General features: G+C 33.6%; 2 protein-coding genes across 2 annotated transcripts; one reads left to right on the top strand and one right to left on the bottom strand.

Moving 5' to 3' along the window:
* The first annotated feature begins 2399 nt into the window (after nt 1-2399).
* On the top strand, nt 2400-5285 carry LOC134684694 (uncharacterized). Its single transcript, XM_063543999.1, has one exon. It carries the CDS (start codon nt 2400-2402, stop codon nt 5283-5285), a length of 2886 nt encoding a protein of 961 aa, XP_063400069.1.
* A 9636-nt stretch (nt 5286-14921) lies between these two features.
* Nucleotides 14922-20311, bottom strand: LOC134684693 (uncharacterized). The gene is made up of 4 exons (XM_063543998.1): nt 20188-20311; nt 16414-16584; nt 15931-16043; nt 14922-14996 (listed from the first exon to the last, which is right to left on the bottom strand). The coding sequence occupies exons 1-4, from the start codon at nt 20270-20272 to the stop codon at nt 14922-14924; spliced, it is 444 nt and encodes a 147-aa protein (XP_063400068.1). The 5' UTR covers nt 20273-20311.
* Between the last annotated feature and the right edge of the window lie 1737 nt (nt 20312-22048).

Here is a 22048-nt window from a genome sequence, read left to right as displayed (position 1 = left end):
GTCTCCGTATATCTGCTAGCCAGAAATTTCCTCGATCAATTCTGTTTAACTGTTTGTAACCGGTATACGAAAAAGGCAAATGCGGGGAACACTGTTTGGTAGAATTCATCCAATCACTTTTTAAGACTTGAGAGATGCCAGGTTCTGAATCTTGAGATTACAAAAAATAGGACTTACATTGTACCAAAATACATAAAAATATATTCATATTACGTACATACTCAATGGTGTATTTTATGGATGGTGTTTATGTGTAATACCACCAAATCAAAGTACGATACAGTCGGCTGCATACAAAAAAAACCCAAATCCGTTGAATTTGGCAGTTGTAGAAAATGAATCTTACATTTATTTCAGTAAAATAAATCTGTATCATAAACATATGTTAGGGTGTTTGACAGCACCACTTCTTTTTATTTTGTGTTTCTATTAGATACTTTGGAAATTTGACGTTACACGGTTACTAACGCTTGTACACAAGAACAAAGGCGTAAACATTCTAATGCTGAACTGCCAGTAATGGTTATTATCTAATATACTAGGGTATGTGATACTGGAGAAAACACTCCTGCCAAGTATTAATTTCTTTCAAACAAAGATAAATTTTGCATAATGTTTAGAAAGACAAATTCTTATTGGAAAGACATTGGTTTTAAACAATAAAAGATAAAATCAAAAGTGAACATTATATCCCGAAATTAGAACGACCCAAAAGGTCTTAAGCAGTGGGTAAACGATCTTGTATAAGCCACAGAGTTTTTCATGCTGCAAGTTACATGACTGTGTGAAATTTTATCTTACGCTTTTGTAGATTCTCTTTGTAGATTCTCTTTGTAGCAAATAAGATATAAGGTCAGTTAGTTCCATTCAAAAACAAGCACTAATGACAGAAATTCAAATTCGCACGCTGAACAAGTCAAATCAGAATAAATACAAATATGAAACAAAATATCCAGGACAAATGCGTACAAACTAAAAAGGCTTTCGATTATACCATTAAATTTAATATTACAATGTATGAAACAAAAAGGGATTTAAATATATTTACCTGTTTTACACAATGATTTGAAAGCGGTCTGACATTCTGTGGGTTGAAAGTAATTGCGTTTTCCGTCAACACTAAAAACTCTCAAACAATTTCCGGGCGAATCCTGTTTGATGATTGTTCCTGAATATGGAGTATTATCAAATGAAAGTGAAATGAAAACAGACAAGTACCCTTTTCTTTCAATTTTCAATAAAATTACAAATATTTCGTAACAAAACAAGAAAGCAATATGACATTACCAGCAGATCCTCTATGGACAAATCATGATGATATACTAAGGTGTCACCGTACCGCTATTTGCATTAGGCCGAATACACTGCAGTCAGGTATGTTAAAACCAAAATAATTACATCTGGTCCGCACTATTACGATTTTGTTAAGTGAACCTATTTAAACACAATTGGAAGAGGTTCCAGGAACCATGGCTAGCACCCATGGGCATGAGCAATCGTATCACTTAAAACAAGTAACATTTCAGGAATAAAACGTTGTCAAAATATAATCTTTTTGTGAAAATCACCTCGAACTTCAATCTTTAATTTATTATGTGTTTCTATATCTTGCATTTATACCAGAAACATTTTGTTCGCAAAACATAGACGGACGTACAGACGGACATCTTCATACCCCTTATACATGTATCTTTTCCAATATGTTTCCGATATGTTTCAGGAAAAATGTTTGGGACGATTTAAATGGTGCCCCGTGTTTTGCTCACACCGATTGCCACACTTACCCTGTATACCTAAACATGTCTCGCTTCGTTTGTAAGGTTTGTAATAGACACCCTCGGGGCTGTGCGAGAGCGAGGGAGGATGAACAGCCCATAGGACAGAACCAGGAAACGACTATGGAACCGACAAGGACAACGAACCAGAACAACGGATGTAAATGTTTTTGTGGTAAAGTCTGTAAGAATTCTAGAGGTTTGAAGATCCATCAAAGTAGAATGAAATGTGTGCAACCCCATTCTGGCAATCAACGCACAGAGAGATCTGATCAGACGGAGGAGGAGACCATCCAGGAAGCAAACCACAGTGATGATAGCCTCCCTGTGACCCAGGGTGAGGATGAGCACAAGGAACAGCCTACAGAGTTAGAACAACTTGACGAGGCAAAAGAGATAGAGAGGATATAACCAACAGTCCATAGAGAAGACGGGATAGAAACAACAGTCCGTAAAGAAGACAGGATAGAACCAACAACCCGTAGAGAAGAGAATGAGCCACGCAAAGAGAAGATCAAATGGCCAACGAATGCAGACAAAGCAGCTTGGAAAGCGCTTGACGAAGATTTGGAAAACATCTTAGAGGCAACATTAGCAGGCAGTGTAGACAGAAAGATAACAGCAATGACGTCCATTATTTACAGCGTAGGAAAGGACAGATTTGGAGTGGTACCACAAGGGAAACAACCAACAAAACAAGGCCATAGTAACCGGAGACAGAAGAAGATCAAGGAATTGAGAGGAGACCTGAGAAGGTTAAAGAAGAGGTACAAAGTCGCCAATGAGAATGAAAGGTTACCATTACAGCAGTTAAGAAAGGAAACTAGGGAGAAACTTAAAACACTTACAAGAGCAGAAACGCATAGAAGAGATAGAAAGAAAAAGGCAAAGGAGAGAACAACATTTACAGCAAACCCATTTCAGTATATGAAGCGATTATTTGGAGCGAGAGGATCTGGAAAACTGGAAAACTCGAGGGAAGAAGTGGAAGAACATCTCATGAAGACCCACAGTGATGAGAGACGAGGAGAAGACCTGGAAGAATGTGAGAAATTGTTAACACCAGAGGAGCCAAAAGAACAGTTTGATCAGTCAGACCTGAAGTTCCAAGAAGTGCAGGACGTAGTGAGAAAGGCAAGAGCAGGGTCAGCACCAGGACCAAATGGTATTTCATATAGGGTATATAAGAACTGTCCCAGACTGATCAGAAGGTTGTGGAAGCTATTAAAAGTAATTTGGAGAAGGAGAAAGATGACAGAGTCATGGTACAAGGCAGAAGGATGTTTTATACCAAAAGAAGAGAACTCCAGGAAAGTTGAACAGTTTAGAACCATCTCCCTATTGAACATTGAGGGAAAGATATTCCTGGCAGTTTTAGCAAGGATAACGACGAGGTACCTGCTTAGCAACGAATATATAGACATCGCAGTCCAGAAAGGAGGCATGCCTGAAGTATCTGGTTGCATCGAACACACCAGCGTTATTACACAGATTTTAAGAGAAGCAAAGGAGAAGAAAAGTGACTTAGCAGTGTTTTGGCTAGATCTGGCTAATGCTTATGGGTCCATACCTCACAAACTAGTAGACCTGACATTGGAGAGGTATCATGTTCCACCAACTATCAGAACTATGCTGCGAGAGTATTTTGACAAGATTGAAATGAGGTTCACAGCTGGAGACTTCACCACAGCTTGGCAGAGACTTGAAGTTGGTATACTAACGGGGTGTACAGTATCAGTAGTCCTGTTTGCAGCAGCAATGAACTTAATTGTAAAATCAGTAGAAAAACCCAGTAGAGGACCATTATTGTCATCAGGGGTCAGGCAACCACCAGTAAGAGCTTTTATGGATGATATGACAGTGACAGCAAAAACAGTCATAGAGGGAAGATGGACTTTAGAGGAATTGGAAAGGATGATTAAGTGGGCCAGGATGAAGTTCAAACCAAGTAAATCTAGAAGTTTGATAGTGCGGAAAGGCAAAGTGCAAGATGAGACATTTGAGTTAGCAGGTGAAAAGATACCAACAGTTGGAGAGAAACCAGTGAAATGCCTAGGTAAAAAGTTTGATGCAACACTAGCAGATACGGTAAACATGGGTGAAGTTCAAGTGCAATTGGAAGAATGGCTGACGAAGATAGACAAAAGTGGGCTCCCAGGAAGATATAAGGCCTGGATATATCAACATGGGGTCTTACCAAGGATATTGTGGCCATTTCTAGTTTACGAGTTCCCATTGTCCAAAGTGGAGGCCTTAGAGAGAAAGATCAGTGCATGCCTAAGAAGATGGTTGGGTGTGCCAAGAAGTTTCAGCAGCATTGGATTGTACAGCACAGGAACAAAGCTACAATTACCAATGAAGGCATTGACAGAAGAGTATAAAGTTACAAAGACAAGACAGGTTATGACGTTGAGAGACAGCAAAGATGCTAAAGTGAGAGGAGCCAAAGTAAAGATCAGGACAGGAAGAAAATGGAAAGCAGAGGAAGCAGTTAAGGAAGCTGATACTAGACTAAAGCACAGTGTCATCGTTGGTGTAACAGCAGTTGGTAGACAGGGATTTGGTATGACAACAAAACCAAGATGGGATACAGCAAATGAGAAGGGACGGAGGGAACTGGTGCAACAGGAAATACGACAGATGGAAGAAGAGAGTAGGAATGTTAAGGCAGTTGGAATGAAACAGCAGGGTAGTTGGTTGAATTGGCAAGGGGCTAGAAGCAGGGATTTGACCTGGAGCGAGATTTGGAGTATGGAGGGATACAGATTGAGTTTTCTACTAAGATCAGTGTATGATGTTTTACCAAGCCCATCAAACCTCTATACCTGGGGGTTGATAGAAGACCCAACATGCACCTTATGCAAAGACAAACCAGCATCTCTACAGCATGTGTTGTCAGCATGTCCAGTCGCATTGAAAGATGGAAGATATACATGGAGGCATGACAGTGTATTGAAAACAATAGCAGCAAAGTTGGATACCACCAGGAGAAAGAAGAGAAAGATGCAGAAGAACATCACATTTGTAAATTTTGTGAGGGCTGGAGAAAAGAAAGACAACCAGGCAGAAGGTTTAGGGATACTTGGAACAGCATCAGACTGGCAGATGACAGCAGACATACATCAACGCATGAGTTTCCCGGCAGAAATAGCAGCAACATCGCTAAGACCAGATATAGTCATTTGGTCACAGGGAACTAGGCAGGCGGTCTTGCTGGAACTGACAGTCCCATGGGAAGACAGAATAGAGGAAGCTTATGAAAGAAAGATGGCAAAATACCAGCAGCTAGTAGAGGATTGCAAACAGCAGGGATGGAGGACGTGGTGTTTGGCAATAGAAGTCGGTTGCAGGGGCTTTGCAGGACAGTCAATGTGGCGGGCACTTAGGACCTTGGGAGTGGTAGGAGCAGAGAGGAAGAAACTGATTACAGAAGTGTGTAGAGAAGCAGAAGTGGCATCACAGTGGATTTGGAGGAAAAGAGACGAAGTATGGAAAAGTACAAAGTGTTAGAACAATGAACATTTATTGTGTAGAAAATGGACAGATTTAGATATACAGAACAGCATTCAGTTACAGAAGAACAGCAATGACATCAGCTGAGACATCGGAGCCGTGTAGGCCATCCAGTTCCAGGTTCAGATTGATTACCTGAGCAGGCGCACCTCTGGAGGTTGTTGTGGAATAGCGCCGAAACAGCCAAGGAAGGAGGACCCCACCTGATGATGGAATTGGATTAGCATTCATTTGATGTATACAAGGTAATGTGATTCTTATTTGATTTTTTTATGTATTCATGTCTATTTATTGGTTATTCCTTGTTATTAATGTAAAATTTGTGAAAAGTATGGTAATATTATTTTGTTTAATCATTTACTATTGAGCTGATGATACCCTAATATAAACATATATCGTGTATCACTATGTGTAATATGTAACAGCTTTGATAGGTATTTGGTACGACTCTAGATTTTCACTTCTGTTCACGTACTACATTGAATAAACAACAAAATTATTTATGTTGTAAAAATAAATTCCATACTCCATGGTTTTATTGGTCTTGTATTTACATTGTGTCATAGATAAAATTTTTTCGTTTAATGTATGTTCATTTAATATATCTTGTCTTTGAGCTAAGTCATTTTAATAGATAATCTATATAGTGTGTCCTTTTACGTTGTAGTGTTACACTATTGTGTCGGATAAGGGTAAATGTTGATACCTATTTTAACGTTTAAACCCGTTGCACTTGTTTGCACCTGTCCTAATTCAGGATCCTAATGTTCAGTTGTTGCCGTTTGCCGATGTGTTTCATACGTGTTTCTAGTTTCTCGCATTGTATATAATATATGTTCGACCTTTTTCCTGTTTGAATGGTTTTACAAAAGTGATGTATGTGATCCTTTATATGTCGATGTTTGGTGTAAGCCAAGTCTCCGTTTTTAAGACCGTACTTTGATATATAAAGGTTAAACTTACCACATATTTATAGGATCAATATTAAACATTTCGGGATATAAAAATTAACAAAAGAGGTGTATACCAATTTCCATTTACACATTTCATGTCCGACTCGACGTTATTTTTCGTGGACACAATTACATGTACATATATTAAGGACTGTACAAAGCGTATCACGTACAAAAGATATCAGAGAAACTGTTGCAGGAACTTTGCGGTTTTACCGAACGACATTATAGGAAATTGAATATTGATAATGGGTTCGTATGTGCTAATACTAACAGCTGCAATGACACATTACAGTACAAAGAGAAGAGACGAAACAGTTCCGTTTAATTTATCATACAATCCCGCCTTTACTAACCTGTATCACTGGATCATGCCAATTCGGGGTTCAGTACAGAACTGTTCCCAATCATAAATATTGGAACAACAATTAACAACGTTTTGCTCCTTATAATTTCAATAACAATCAAGATTAATATTGCATATGACTACCACATGGCAAGATATTGATGAGGGATATTAGTTATCCGAAATATTCATACTTTTTTCTAGTATTTTGCTTTTGATGTGGTATTGTTGTACCCTGTTAGACATGCTTATCATATATATTCTACGTATATTGGTACAACTTACCATCTTTTTTGTAGATAATAAAACCGTAAGGACTAATGTTGGCATTTGCGCAGTATAAGAATTTGTCTTTCTTACATTGCTCTGTTTCATTCTGTTTGCACATTGATCTCGCTCTTATAATGTCTGTTTCATTCATGTCTAAACACACACAACTGTCTTGCTGATTATATAAATGAAAAAAAGTTAAAAATAGTCAATCATGTCAATGTTTTCTCATAAATTCTATGTATAACTTTTGGATTCTCATAAATTCTATGTATAACTTTTGAACTAGTTTGAATCTCGGTCTATTTCTGTAATTTATTCTTACATACATTTGATTTTTTAACCCTGTATGCCTACAGTGCCTATGTAAATTTTAAAATTGTTTGTATGCACATTGAACGACAAATTTATGTGACGTATATAATTTTTCTGACGTCAGTCACTCAAATCAATCCATGCGTTCGTAAATAGTAGATGTTTTTTGTGTCCTGTTAAATTGTTCCTTTTAAAAGTTTTGGATTCTTATAAATTTTATGTATAACTTTTGGACTAGTTTGAATCTCGGTCTATTTCTGTAATTTATTCTTACATACTTTTGATTTTTTAACCCTGTATGCGTTCATTGCCTATGTAAATTTTAAAATTGTTTGTATGCACATTGAACGACAAATTTATGTGACGTATATAATTTTTCTGACGTCAGACACTCAAATCAATCCACGTGTTCGTAAATAGTAGATGTTTTTGTGTCCTGTTAAATTGTCCCTTTTAAAATTGTTATACGATGATGACTGATGTACCCATATTTTGACTATTTTATTAATTTTGACTGTTTATTTAACGCATCATGTAAATGTAGCGGAATTTGATGAGACTGTTATTAAAGTGAGAGGGTTAGCGCTATAGAACCAGGTTTAATTCACCATTTTCTACATTTGAAAATGCCTGTACCAAGTCAGGAATATGACCGTTCTTGTCCATTCGTTTTTGATGCGTTTTGTTTTTTGATTTTGCCATGTGATTATGGACTTTCCAAATTGATTTTCCTCTGAGTTCAGTATTTTTGTGATTTTACTTTTTTTTTCATGACAAGTTACATGTTGCTACCTTGATTTCAAGCAAGAAGTTTGATATTATTTTATTTGATGAACGCAAAGAGGGCGTCTGATGATTTACCACGTGTATTGTGTTAATAGTAGATGACATCACAGGCAAGGACGATAGTTGTGAAAATAGTACACTGCAGTTTTGTTACAATATTGGAAATCTAAAGGTTCTAAAAAACACCGAAGACACATCGGAATTGTCCCAGACCTTAATAGCATTGCACGCAGCTGCAAAAATGTCTTGCTTGTCACTCGCAGGAATAAGATTTAATTGAAAAGGTTCGTGCTTAACCAAGACGTGCAAATGAAGAAAAGCTATGGTACCGTGTGGAAGTAAAAGACATCCTAAGCATACATGCAAGAATACAATTAGCGAAAAAAACTAAGATCAACTGACTGTGGCATCTATAATTATTTTTATATGTTTATGTAGCCTTTGAATGATAGAATTAATACATATGTATGTTACCATCATTTTTTTTTAAAGATATAGTTTATTGTATTATCGAAACGTTTCAAATGCATATTTGAAAAAAACCGATATGGTCCAAATCCTCATATGGTCCGGTCTGTTTATAACCAAACGAGTGTATACTCATTCGGTTAATCGTAAACAAATTGTGAAAAATACACAATGGTGGTCAAATATTACGATTGGATCAGGAAAGCTCTCGTATAAGTTACAAGATTACAAAGAAAAATAAAACTGCTTGTCAAAATAGTTTAACATAATGATCAGTATCGGATAAAAAAAATGGTCTGTTCTATAACAAGTATTTTTTTAAAAGAGCTATCTCATTCTGTGAAAATGTTCGTTATTCACCAATATTAAAACCTTATTTGGCCAGAAACGCATGTGTATTACAAAACGTAATTTACTATGTTTTTCAATTTTTTTTAAGTAAGTCTTTCTATACTTATTGGCGGATAGCATGACATCTTGTTAGGGCAATCAAAGTTTACAAAGTTGTCAGTCATACAATCAAAAATCAGACCAAAGAAAGGAAACTAAAAATTAACGCCAAAAAATAATTGAAAAGAAGAAAAAAATAATAGAGCACATGCACAAGCAATAGTGTCATGTTTGCTTTTGTTTGTATGATAGTGAAACTGTCTTTATTCAGCTGCTTTATCATAATGGTGTTTACTATAAAAAGTTTATATCTTGAATTTTGAAAAAAAACATATATATTTATTAATTGCAAATAAACACGTAAATTTTACAGTGCTTTATCATGTTTATGAATATTCGTAAGGTTTCTTAACGTAGAGTATCGTATTTAATTGTTCATTATAATTTCGCTGTCAATTTTGATCTGTTTGTATTGACCCAAGTCTATGTATACGAGAACTTGAAAATGGCAGTCGCAAGAATTGTGTGCGTTGTCACAGTGGAAAAATGGACATAAACTGATTTTAAAACTTGTTTGACATTTTGTAAAAGATTTTGTAAAATCAATATTTTTCTTATATTTGCCACATTTCACTAAGGGTTTTTTTGTTTAGTGTGAAAAATTTAAGTCAAGTTTATAAGATTAATCTAATCGTATTTCATGTTGTTCTATTGGTAATTGTTATCTAGTATGCGCTATATTTTGTTTTTAATCGATTAATAGAATTTGCACTCATTCAGAGAAATATTTGTCAAGTCTATTCAAGTAAATTATGGTTTGTTATATAAACTGTTTTATTATGTCAATCTGGCAGATTGGATTTAGTATTAAACTGAGAAGTTCAAACTCTGTACAATTGTATTCCATGCTGAAGTTATTAAAGTATACATCCTTAACTAGAGTCATTTTGCGAGGGAAAGTGTCAGAGTCAGTGCAGACTCGTCGTACTATCACAAGTAGCACGATTTCAGTCTGAAACGGTCATTTTGGTCTGATCACATCTTGATTGACTGGATTTACCGCTAGAGGAAATAGTCGAGACTTTTTAGACCGTTAAGACTCCGTTACGATCGATAGCCGCATCAGGTAAATCAGTTCGTTGAGGCATGTTCAGACGGAAAAGACTGAATCGTCTAGCGGGCTGTTTAGACCCGACAGTGTCAGACCAAACCAGACCATGGATTCAAAATAACGTTAAGATGTTGTCAGACCGTGTTCAGTCGTGTTCCGATTTTATTAATTTGGACAGAAAACGGGTAAAACTTTCCCAGTGTTTATCAAGGGTTGCTCCCCTTTTAAAAATAATTAAAATTAAAAAGAAGACGGTTTATGTTAACTGAAAGTCTGCCATGCTTTAATTAAATAAAGAAAATAATCAATTCTAATTCGAATTCATACCTCTTCCTATTTAATTATCTAACATTTTATATATAAAAAAAAAAACATAAGTGGTTCAAAGTCATACTGCTGCGCAAACCGTGGTGAATTGAGTTTAAAATCAACAGATTGCCGAAATTATATTTAATAATTAATCATTGAATATAAACATCAAAAACTTTATATTTAATGGTTTACAAGTTGTTTTCAATAAATATTCATGCAATTACAGACTGGTGCCGTGGGGAAACATGTGTCAACTTGACGTTACAGATAATTTGTATACCCTTAAAAATTACGGATGTCGGGATTAACACTCTTAATATGTTTAATTTATTAAATTGTTGATGTAACTTTTCTTTAAAATTGTAAATAATATGCATTATCATTTAACTTTTCATGTTTTCTATATAAATTTCATTTAAGTTATTGTAAACTTAAGACAGGAAAAAACTATAACAGTATATGTATGTCTTTTGTCGTTTTCTGTTTATTGTCATAGCATTGTCCGTTCATTTTTGTCAGACTTGTGCGTTTGATTTCCATTTTTTTTTATTGTGTCTATAATCCAAAAGCCATTTATAAATTTCTTAAATACCAGATAAAGAAGCGTTCGTTAAAAAATAAAGGTTTAATATTATTGCAAAAGTCTGTAAATTATTGAAAATATAACGTTCCGAAAACACAAGTCGCTATATTTAATGCTTGTAAATCTCCGTTACATCATGTGGTGCGCTCTTTTTTAAATACCTTTCTGTTGCATAAAAAAAGTGTAAAAACAGTTATTGGAATCCAGCTGAAAAAAGGAAAAACGAATAGTGACTATCTAACTTATTTTTCAAATATCGAAAACACAAATAAATCTCTAACCATCAACGCTTGCAATTTGTTTTTACTGACAGGTGTCTGCTGGCATTCGATTGGATATCAGTTTTATGTAGGCGTAACAATTCATCACATTTATCCAATCAGCTGTCTTATGTGCGATCTCATGAGGTCCACATAGTTTAGTTTTTATACATGTAATGGTAACGATAAAAATTATTCGTGCAGAATACACATATACTATGAAACAAACAATATCCTGTCCAAAAATGACTTACGTGACACCATATTATACCAAATAACTATTTTAAAAAAACTAAGACAGCATACATATAAAATATTATCATTCACAACAATTACTATTTAAAAGTGAAATAGTTTACTATTAGTATCATGGTCCCAGCAATTAAAAAAAAATATTATAAAAGGACGTTGTTGCAATGGGGTGACAGGGACTTTACGGTGCGTCTAAAAACAACATAGGCCGCCGTGGTGCACTAAGCTCTCGAAACTGCACAAAGACCATGATGGAAAATTATAGCGAACTTTCTATACTTATGAAATGTCCATGTGTGGAAAAGAGATCTTACTATACACTGTACGGACATTAAGACTTATTCACTAGCTGTGATATACAGTAAGGGATTTAGCAAGGATAGCAAGAATACAAAAATTAAGATTTAAATAATGCTATAAATAAAAAGAGAAGTGTACGGAATTCGCAAAAAAAAAACAACGTATTTTAGAATCACGAAATAATTGAAATCGAATTTAGATTAGATTTGTAATCGTTGAAATTTATTAAGACTGTTTAAAATATCTATCTCTTATAATTACCTTGTTTAGATCGAAATTAATGAGGTTCATAATATCATATATATATATAAGTATGTGGTACAGTTCACACCTAATTAATGTATATACTAGTATTGAATTGGTATATACTCATGCAAATGAACCTTTCAATTATGAATTCTTATAAACTGATTTTAAAGTAATCAAACGGAACACATACTACAGGAGATGTGGGATATATTTCAATTTGACAGCAACCAAACGGCAAAACACATAAATGAATCAAGAGCGCATGTTTAGTCTTCAACAAGAAACAGGTGTCTATACAAAAGGTCACTGTCTGAATCGTCCTAAGTTTGTATAAAATTTGTAAATACAATAAATAAAAACAATTATATGAAAGAGTCTTAACAACTTAATATTCATTATTTACACAAGTTCGAATGATCTAAATAATCTACATTGTTTTTATTTAATTTCCGGATGTCGAGAATATTTTTCTCCAAGTTTAATATAGTAACTCGCACGAAACAAAATAAACATAAAAAAGCTACAGCTTCCACGGTAAACTATGACATATATAAACAGATAACGAATTAAAGCAACTGTAATACTTGAAGCAAAAATATGCATGTGTTGATTTGCCTCCGCTGCATTTCTGTGGCTTGTCTCATTGGCAATCATACCATACTTCCTTAACTTTTTTAGGTAACGTTTAGAATTTTCCGTTACTTTTTAATCTTCAAATACGAAAAACATTTTCACCGGTGTTCACAACTTTTTAAGGTTAAATTTATGGCATACATTTTGGTGTGTATACAATAACATACGCGGTGCATTACGTTTGCGCGCATAACCATTACATTTGCGCGCAAAAATCATTACTTTTGCGCGCAGCTTTTGATTACATTTGCACGCATTTTTATGACAGGTAAACTCAGGTAAAATACATGTAATAATATACTTATTTATTTATTAATTTGTTTAATTATTCACAAGTATATGTACCTCTTCCGTAAGTTTAAATCTCTGTTCACAAACGAGGAGGAGGTAGTGCGATTTCGACCAGAATAACTCTGTTTTATTATGCACATGCACACGCACTAAACCCTAGAAATATGTACATATATGATTCCTTTTTGTTTGTTTTCAATTCTAAGACATCCATGGTGTTGTGAACGTCATCTGTTGACTTTGGTAGAGTTTGGGTATTCCTTGTTCCCTTTTCGGTAGATAGCCATGGTCAAACTCTTCTGGTCTTTTTCAATAAGTGTTTCTTCTTCTGAATGAAGTTACATATATGCCTTAATCATTAACGAGGATTATCATGATCACTTTATTATTAGTTTTATAATTCTATATGAACAACATATTATTTAAATTAACAAATATTTTCAAAATTAATAATTCAAAGTCACATTTATCATGAAAATAAAAAAAGATATAGTCATTTTTAATTTAATTTAATATTTATTTATATTTTTACCTGAGTTTACCTGTAAAATGAATGCGCGCAATTATAATCAAAAGCTGCGTGCAAACGTAAAACTTTTTAACCCCCAAATGCGCGCAAACGTATTTATATAAACTAACATTTACTGAAAAATAAACAATTATATAGACGAATAATTTATTAGTTCCTCAACAAAACAAGAAAAGAAATAAAGAATCAACAGAAGATTTAATCTTTATTTATCTTTTTAATTAACCAAAATATACTTCAAATTATAATATTAAAATAAATATACACATATTACTCTAAAATGCATTATCGGGTAGAAGGGGCGCAACTCGTGGTATCAAAACCGGTATACTGAACGGATCTAAACAGGGTCTGAAAATTTTGAACGTAATTTTGTATCCATGGTCTGTTTTGGTCTGACACTGTCTAAACGGGTCTAAACAGCCCGCTAGACGATTCAGTCAGTTCCGTCTGGACATGCCTTAACGAACTGATTTACCTGATGCGGCTATCGATCGTAACGGAGTCTTAACGGTCTAAAGACTCGACGATTTCTTCTAGCGGTAAATCCAGTCAATCAAGATGTGATCAGACCAAAATGACCGTTTCAGACTGAAATCGTGCTACTAGTGTATGTATTGTGTTATTGTGGTTCCAGGCCAACACACCTCCCAGTCACAAGATATATCCAATTTCTATTTGTGACATTGTCTTAATCTATATTACCTGTACACCTTTATAGTTATTGTTTTCATTCATTGTGGACAAAACAAAGGACAAGAATCACTTATAACACAAAATATCAACTTTATCATACAACACCAAAAAGGACAAAGTTTGAGTCGTAAATGGACCTAATGCAGATGCTGTTAAGCTAAATAAATCAATTGTTTTCATAAAAGTACATAATATTCTCAAGTGAGATCATTCTGGAAATGTAGTCAAAATATTTCAGACTTAAAAGCTTTAAGAAAATCTTGGCCACCTGCAATCCAAAACTGTTTGTAAGAAACCGATTCGAATTTTGATATAAAATTCATCATTATAAAAACGTTTTGGATCGTGGATGTTGGCCAAGGTTAATTATGCCAAAAACTATAAAAAATATTGAAAATTTAAACAAAATTGACCATAACATACAAATAATATTTAGTAAAGGGGTCATAGCTTCATTTATCTTAAAAAAAAAGTGGTTTTTTTTGTCTTAATAGTATTATCACAAGTATTTTTATGTGCAATTTGTTATTGTTTTAGTCTGATTTAAGGTAGATTCAGGGTATACCGCCATCTCGGATTGTACAAGCCCTGTACATAATCGGTCTAGTTTTTTGCTAAAATGTATTGAAGTTATAGTAGTTCGCTATTAATAAGTGTGATATAATGTGAAATTTAATATGTTTGTATTTTAAAAACACCAAACTGTTAAATTATTCATGAATATGTTATTGTTGTTAACAAGTTGTGGCGTTAACTCCAATGGAACCCGAGAACAGAGTTAGTAATTTGTTTACCCAAGATACGACTCCATAACATAAACATAAAATAGAATTATAAACTTAGTCATTAACGTCTTGTTTGCGTAAGATACTAAATTAGTATCAGATTATTACATGGCACTTTTCATAGCAGATGTATTATCAGCCCAAGTACTGAAGGCTGGAGGGCTTATATTGACCAAGGGCTGATAATAGATCCAATATGAAAAATGACATGCTATGGTCTTTCTATTATATGCTTCAACAATGGATAACATAACAGTTCAATATTTCAACCATTTGAGTAGTTCTCCAGATGGAGTTCAAATGAAATGTTTATGGCAGAAAGACGCCATATGTGAAACATCGGTTATGAAACATTTATATTATATGCCTCAACAGAGGAAACAAAACAACAGTATCCCATTTATTTTTATAAATGACAATAAAAAAACAAACAAAACATAATTACATAAAAAAAAAGATTTAAAATTGTATCATTTGTTTAGCATTTTACATACTATAATTTCCTGTTTCCTAATATTTAATTTGTATCTCACATATTATATTCTTTTTCTCAAGAACACGACATATGTATAGGCTTCACAAAATTGCAAACATTCCCGCAATAGATTTCCCAAAAACGAAATACAATCTCGTTACCTTATCCTTGAATGTAACCTACCGAATTAGACTTATCACCAGGTTTGTGCTGTAATGAACACGACGGATGCCACATGTGAAGCAGATCATGCTAGCTGATCCGGAGATCCTGAGATCACCCCTAGGACTTGGTGGGGTTAGTGTTGCTCCGTTGATTGTTTTTCTTTGTTGTGCTTTGTGTACTATTGTTTGTTTGTTGGCTTATTTTATTTTAATATTTTCCATGGTATTGTCAGTTTATATCGTTTAACGAGTTTGCATGTTGTGTCCTTTTGGTATATCATCCCTTTCGTTTATCTTGTATGTATGGAATTGATACAATTGTTGAATACTATTTTTGTTCCTTTCCATTATAACAACTTGTTGATATTTTTATTGGAGAGTACTGTTTTTTTTTGTAATTCTGTGGTAAATTCTTTTAACAATAGTTATACATATAAATAGAATATCGATGTCTAATAAATTAAATTAATCTACCTTTAAACCAATATATGCATAGGCTTGACAAGATATCAAACAGTCCTGCAATTGATTTCCGTATCTAACCACTGTGGTTATTGCTATGTCTTCCTGTTTGACATGGTAGCATTCTGAAGTACAAATGAACAAATAGACAAAATTTAAAATTCAAGTAAAGCATGAAATGACAACATCATGAAATATTCGACCGGATTTGTGACGCCTCAATTTTCGTAATCGAGTTTCTTCAGTATATTAACTATGACATTTCGCAGGATCGTCCGATATAACGATTTTTTTTTTATGAATAACGGTTAACAAAACTGTTTTCATTTTTCATAATTTCAGTTTTGTTCTTTCGTTAAGAAAAATCACTTCTAAATAACGCAACAATTGTTGAAAACAATAAAAAAAAAAGATGCGCAGAACAATCCTACACCAAGTGATGCAACTGTACTATCATCAACATATACACATTATAGGTTTCATAGACATACTTACTTTTATATTCAACCCAAGGTGTATATTCTACAGATGCATCTACCCATCCATATTGTCCATTCATGTTATTAGAAACCTGGATTTTCTCAAATAAACCAATCAGCTTGCAGCTATTTCTTGCTTCTTTCCATGTATTTTTACGTCTTTTGAAATATGCAGTTGGTATTTCAGCTAAAAATAAATTATAAAATTACAAATATATTCTTCTTTTCTATAAACTGTTTGTTTATCGAAGTTACAAAAAATTAAAAATAACAAAAATACCGAACTCAGAGGAAAATTCAAAACGGAAAGTCTATAATCAAAAAGAAAAATCAAAAGCTCAAAACACATCAAACGAATGAATAACTACTTTCACATTCCCGACTTGGAACAGGCATTTTCTTGTGAAGAAATAGTTGTATAGTAAACTTTAACTTTAACTTTGTACTTGTTTGTCTTTCTATCTATTGAGATCAGCGTCACTGATGAGTCTTATGTAGAACGGAACGCGCGTCTGGCGTCTTCAATTTCAAGCCTGGTACCTTTGATAACTATTTTCATCCTTTAAAGTATCACCAGCCAAGTAGTCAGCTCTTCAATGTTGACATGGATATCAATGATATTTTTTTTAAATTACTGTTTGCAAAGGTTCATTGTATTAACCATTCGAAATACTAAGTATTTTCATATCTCAGGCATATATTAACTAGTTATCAAATGTACCAGGATTATAATTTAATACGCCAGACGCGTGTTTCGTCAACATAAGACTCATCAGTGACGCTCAGATCAAAATAGTAATAAAGCCAAACAAGTATCTGTACAAAGTTGAAGAGCATTGATGACCCAAAATTCCCAAAAGTTGTGCCAAATACGGCTAGACGAATTTGGCACTACCTTTTGGAGTTTTGGGTCCTCAATGCTCTTCAACTTTGTACTTTGTTTGACTTTCTAAACATTTTGATCAGTGCATCCCTAATGAGTCTTGTGTAGACCAGACGCGCGTATGGAGTATTAATGTTATTAGCCCGGTACTTTTTAACTTTTAACTAACAATAAGAAAGCAATAAGGACACCGTCTTTCTATTACCATGTTGAGCCAGTTTAAAAAAAATATTATGCTTAGCTGTATTTGGCATAAATTTTAGGAATTTTAGACCTCAATGCTCTTCACCTTCGTACTATATTTGGCCTTTTTAACTTTTTTTGATTCGAGCGTCACTGATGAGTCTTTTGTAGACGAAACGCCCGTCTGGCGTATATACTAAATTTAGTCCTGCTATTTATGATGAGTTTATTTATTGTACGAATTATTCGGCAAATTCAATTTTCATATATTGCTTTCTGAATAAGTACCTACGGAACAAACATATTTTCTAGTTTATCATTACAAAAACGCTCGGTGAACTCCAATAGTGCATGCACACAAGCGAACTGCTCTAGCTGGTTATTGAAGACGTTAAGGTGCATAATTGACTACGCTGTTTGGAGAAGAACATAACTCGAATGTGGTTTATTAAGCAATGCATTAAGTAAACTTGTTTTAATGTATAAGCATTCAGTGTGTATCTAAGTGTTCAAGGTGTGGTTAAGATCCTATAAAACATGTTTGACTCTGCCTCATTTTTTGTGCCTGTCCCAAGTCAGAATCCTTTGTAAGTCATGTAGGATTTTTTTTTCGCTTTATTTTAATGTCTCAGAGTTACGTTTTACGTCAAATTTCGCTGAACTTGTACACCTTTTTGTTAAGAGGACATCTGAAGCCCGTCTTCGGGTTTGGAATTTTCTCGCTGTTTTGAAGACCCTTTTGTGGCTTTAGTCTGTTTCTGCTCTGTGACCGTGTTGTTGTCTCTTTGACACATGTCGGATTTCCTTTCTCCATCTTTCATACTGATATTAACTAAACTATATAAACTTAAAAAGACAGACAAGCACATGCTAAACTTGTAATCTCGGTTTATCAATTAATCTAGGTACATTTTTGTAATTTGAATATGTGTTTGAGCTGATAAGAATGATTATTCTGTGAACGAATTAGTAAACTAAACGGGGTTACCAAGTGTATTCCTTGTTTCACTTGTATGTTCAATTACTGACAACGGCTTTAAACTGAGCGTCACCGATGAGTCTTATGTAGACGAAACGCGCGTATGGTGTATCAAGTTATAGAAACCTTGTACCTTTGATAACTATTAAAAGATGCATTACCAAGGGTGAAATAAAGATTTGAATGAATACGAAATAAAGTTCCCATTATTGACTTACACATTTGCCAAAAGCCACAATTGTTGTGTTTGCGCTTATTCCGACAGAACTGAGGCAAACTGACACCGAATTTTCAATACCACTTAAAGTTTTGTTATTTTTCAATTGCGTACCGATACATCGATATCCGTCTGCTACCTTTTCTTTTATATTAATGTGAATTTCAAATATTTTAAGCATAGGGATTTTAGAGTTTACTACCAAAATGCTCAAGTGCGGAGAAATTAACGAAGAAAAAAAGAAAGAAGTTTTTGAAAAACGACACGTTTGTGAGTTACGTTGCTTTCTCCGGGGGATTTATATATTTGTTATCTAAATAACAGTAGGCTATTAAAAGTTGCGACTTAGATCCCTTCACTATACGGATATGGATAGTAAACTACGCATTGCTAGAAAACATAGAGATAGTAATATCAACGTTAAAAAACGTTACTTATAAAATATAAGTAAAAAGGCAACACGAAAAAATATTTGAAAAACATTGATCAACAAAATTATAATAGTTAACATAACCGAGTTCCTGTGCTCCAGATGACAAAAATATATAAAAAAAGTGTTTAATCATAAACATACATTTTTCTCAATCGATGACAGTAGGTCAGAATGGCGAGTTACTACATATATGTCCATTTTGTACATGTACACGATAGTTTTTCGATTAACTTAACGAACATAGATTTGCAATTCGCAAATGCTTGTTTTGGCATTTCAGATACATACATATATTTCATTTCTTATTGAAGAGGTGAATAATTTAAACAACAGTTATGGGGTAAAATTAGAGTATAAGTTGTTTACACCCTCTGTCGACAAAAAAAAATCCAAATCCCCAAAAGTTGTGAACGCAGACTTGATTTTTAAGACCTACCATCCATTGCAGAAACAATTGATTAATTTTGCACATGGGAGAGAAAAATAATTTAAAATGGTTGAAGTGAGAAAATAGTGAATATGTGAGTAAGTAAAAATTCAAATTTATAAATACATCAACGTTCAAGAATATTGCAATTGTATCATAATAGGTGACACATCAGTTTGCAAAACACAATTGGTCCCTACATGTACTTTTTAAGGTGGATATAGATTAGACCGCGACGAATAAAATTAGAATAATAGTGAATTCATTTCAAGTGGTTACACTAAACAGCTATGATTATGCATGTTAGTTTATTATCATAATTTGTGATATCAGCGATGTGTACCCTGTGCCCAGACCCTGAGTAGGGGCCAAATGGTTATGCTTTTAGGACATACTTATCGATTTGTGACTTTTGAACAACAGTATACTACTGTTGCCTATATTAAAAAGAGATATGTTGAAATTTCTATGGGACACATGTTGCAGTTGCATGGTTTTTATCATTTAAATGCACAGCATTGTTAAAAGCCGAACAGTGATCTATAATTGATTTAATCCCTGTCATTTTTACTCCGATGGATAGCCTTCTCGTTGGGAAATATGAAAGATTTCCTTATTCTTATAATTAGTCTGTCACTTTAACTACATGTATGTATATACTGACTTACCTTTTGAATTGATAATCAATATGTGTAGCAGAACTATGCTAACATAAAAGATTGAATAAACAGCATAGGAAATTTTTGTTCCCATTTCTAATATGTCCCTATTTAAATGTGTATATGTTTTCAGTTTCGTTGAAACACGGAAATAGATCAAACACATGTAAATTGAAGAAGCCATGTCCGCTGCTTTTATATGTAATCCTTCAAAACTACTTAGTAGATTGAGAAATTGTAGTATACAATTGACCTAGTTTACACATTTTTAAATAAAAAAAAAAGTGTTTTTTTTGTTTAAGGTTAACCATTTAATGTTATCCGTGTTAAGATTTTCAAAAAGTGTTTCTTCTACTTTTAAACTTTTTTGGGGGTTTGGTAAGTCAAAATATCCTTGATTAAGACTATCCTTGTTAAAAACTAGAATTTTAATAGCGTCTTTTAATAAAGTTTTGCTTATTAAAGCATGTTTGTTACATATAGGTTTGAAAGAAGGAGGATTATGATTTAATTTATTGTAAATTGTAATTGCTTATCAATTATTGATAAACTGGTGAAGTCCGATCACATTGTGCTTCATGTATGAACTATCGTGTTTTCCTGGTTAAATGAGCAAAACAAATCATATGAGAAATAAACCTGATAACTTAACTCCTCTGACGAAAGCGACAATAGATGTTGCTAGACATTGTTGATGATGTAACAGCATAGGAAATGCGATTAAGTAGAAAATGATATAGTTCATGGCATTTAATCGTCAGTGGTCAATGAGATAAAAAGAATGACTACGTCCATTATTAAAGTAAAGCTATAGCAAAATTAAAATCGACATCACTAATCATTTTGGGAAGTTTTTTGGGTTCGGTCGCTTATTGATTTTTTTTTTCTTTATTACAATTCTTAGATTTATTATTCTACAATTTACAATTTTTAGTGACTTTGTAATACATGTACGTCACAAAACATGGTACATCACTTCCGTTTTTAAAGAGATTAAGAAAGAACAATATTGCTTTTAATTCATCAAAATTAACTTGGCATTTTATTGAGTATTTTTTTAGTTCTGCGTATATATTTTTTCTTTTAAATTAATATTTGGTCTTTATATAAGATACTTTTGAAACGTGAGATGACATGGTTACTGAAGCTTGTTACACAAATGTAACAGAAAAAAACGAAATTTGATTGATTTTATTCCTTTGATGGTTTTTATTTTATATGTTAACTGTATTTTCAATTTGTACTTATATAGTACTAGACAGGAAAAACTGTATTTTTGTCAAATATTTAATTTTGGAAGCAAAGATAATTTCTGTTTTTATTCCATATAGATCATGCTAAATTCCAAGGTTATTAGTAGTGTTGCATCCCTTTTAAAAACAACACGGCGTTAAAGGAGCAATCTGAATTGTTTCAACAGTCGAGAAAATTATCGATGGGTGATTGAAATCAGAACAAAAACAAAATTAATTGCTAACAATATGTTATTGTTGACATACGTGTATTGCAAAGACCAAAGAAAGTAAAGTATTGGTCACTTTGATAGGCAACTTGTCTAAATACCACATGTAACGATATTCTGTAAGATAAATTCGGTACACAGTGTGCTAGTGAATAAACTCATCATATATACCAAGACTAAATTTTGTTTATACGCCAGACGCGCGTTTCGTCTACAAAAGACTCATCAGTGACGCTCGAATCTAAAAAAAGTTGAAAAGACCAAATAAAGTACGAAGTTGAAGAGCACTGAGGACCAAAATTCCTAAAAGTTTTGCAAAATCCAGCTAAGGTAATCTATGCCTGAGCTGAATTGATGCGATATATATAGTGTCATTAAATTCCACATGGGACTCATTTTTCAACCCAT

Source organism: Mytilus trossulus, chromosome 9 (genome assembly GCF_036588685.1).
Source record: "Mytilus trossulus isolate FHL-02 chromosome 9, PNRI_Mtr1.1.1.hap1, whole genome shotgun sequence".
Lineage (NCBI taxonomy): Eukaryota > Metazoa > Mollusca > Bivalvia > Mytilida > Mytilidae > Mytilus > Mytilus trossulus.
This window is presented reverse-complemented; position numbering and strand designations above follow the sequence as displayed.

Excerpts from the sequence above, each read along its gene's own strand:
- LOC134684693 (XM_063543998.1), bottom strand. The coding sequence starts at position 20,272 with ATGGGAACAAAAATTTCCTATGCTGTTTATTCAATCTTTTATGTTAGC. Across the intron at positions 16,585-20,187 it reads ATTGATTATCAATTCAAAAG|CTGAAATACCAACTGCATAT; the intron begins GTAAGTCAGTAT and ends ATTTATTTTTAG. Across the intron at positions 14,997-15,930 it reads ATGCATATATTGGTTTAAAG|CCCTTGGTCAATATAAGCCC; the intron begins GTAGATTAATTT and ends ATCTATTATCAG.
- LOC134684694 (XM_063543999.1), top strand. The coding sequence starts at position 2,400 with ATGACGTCCATTATTTACAGCGTAGGAAAGGACAGATTTGGAGTGGTA.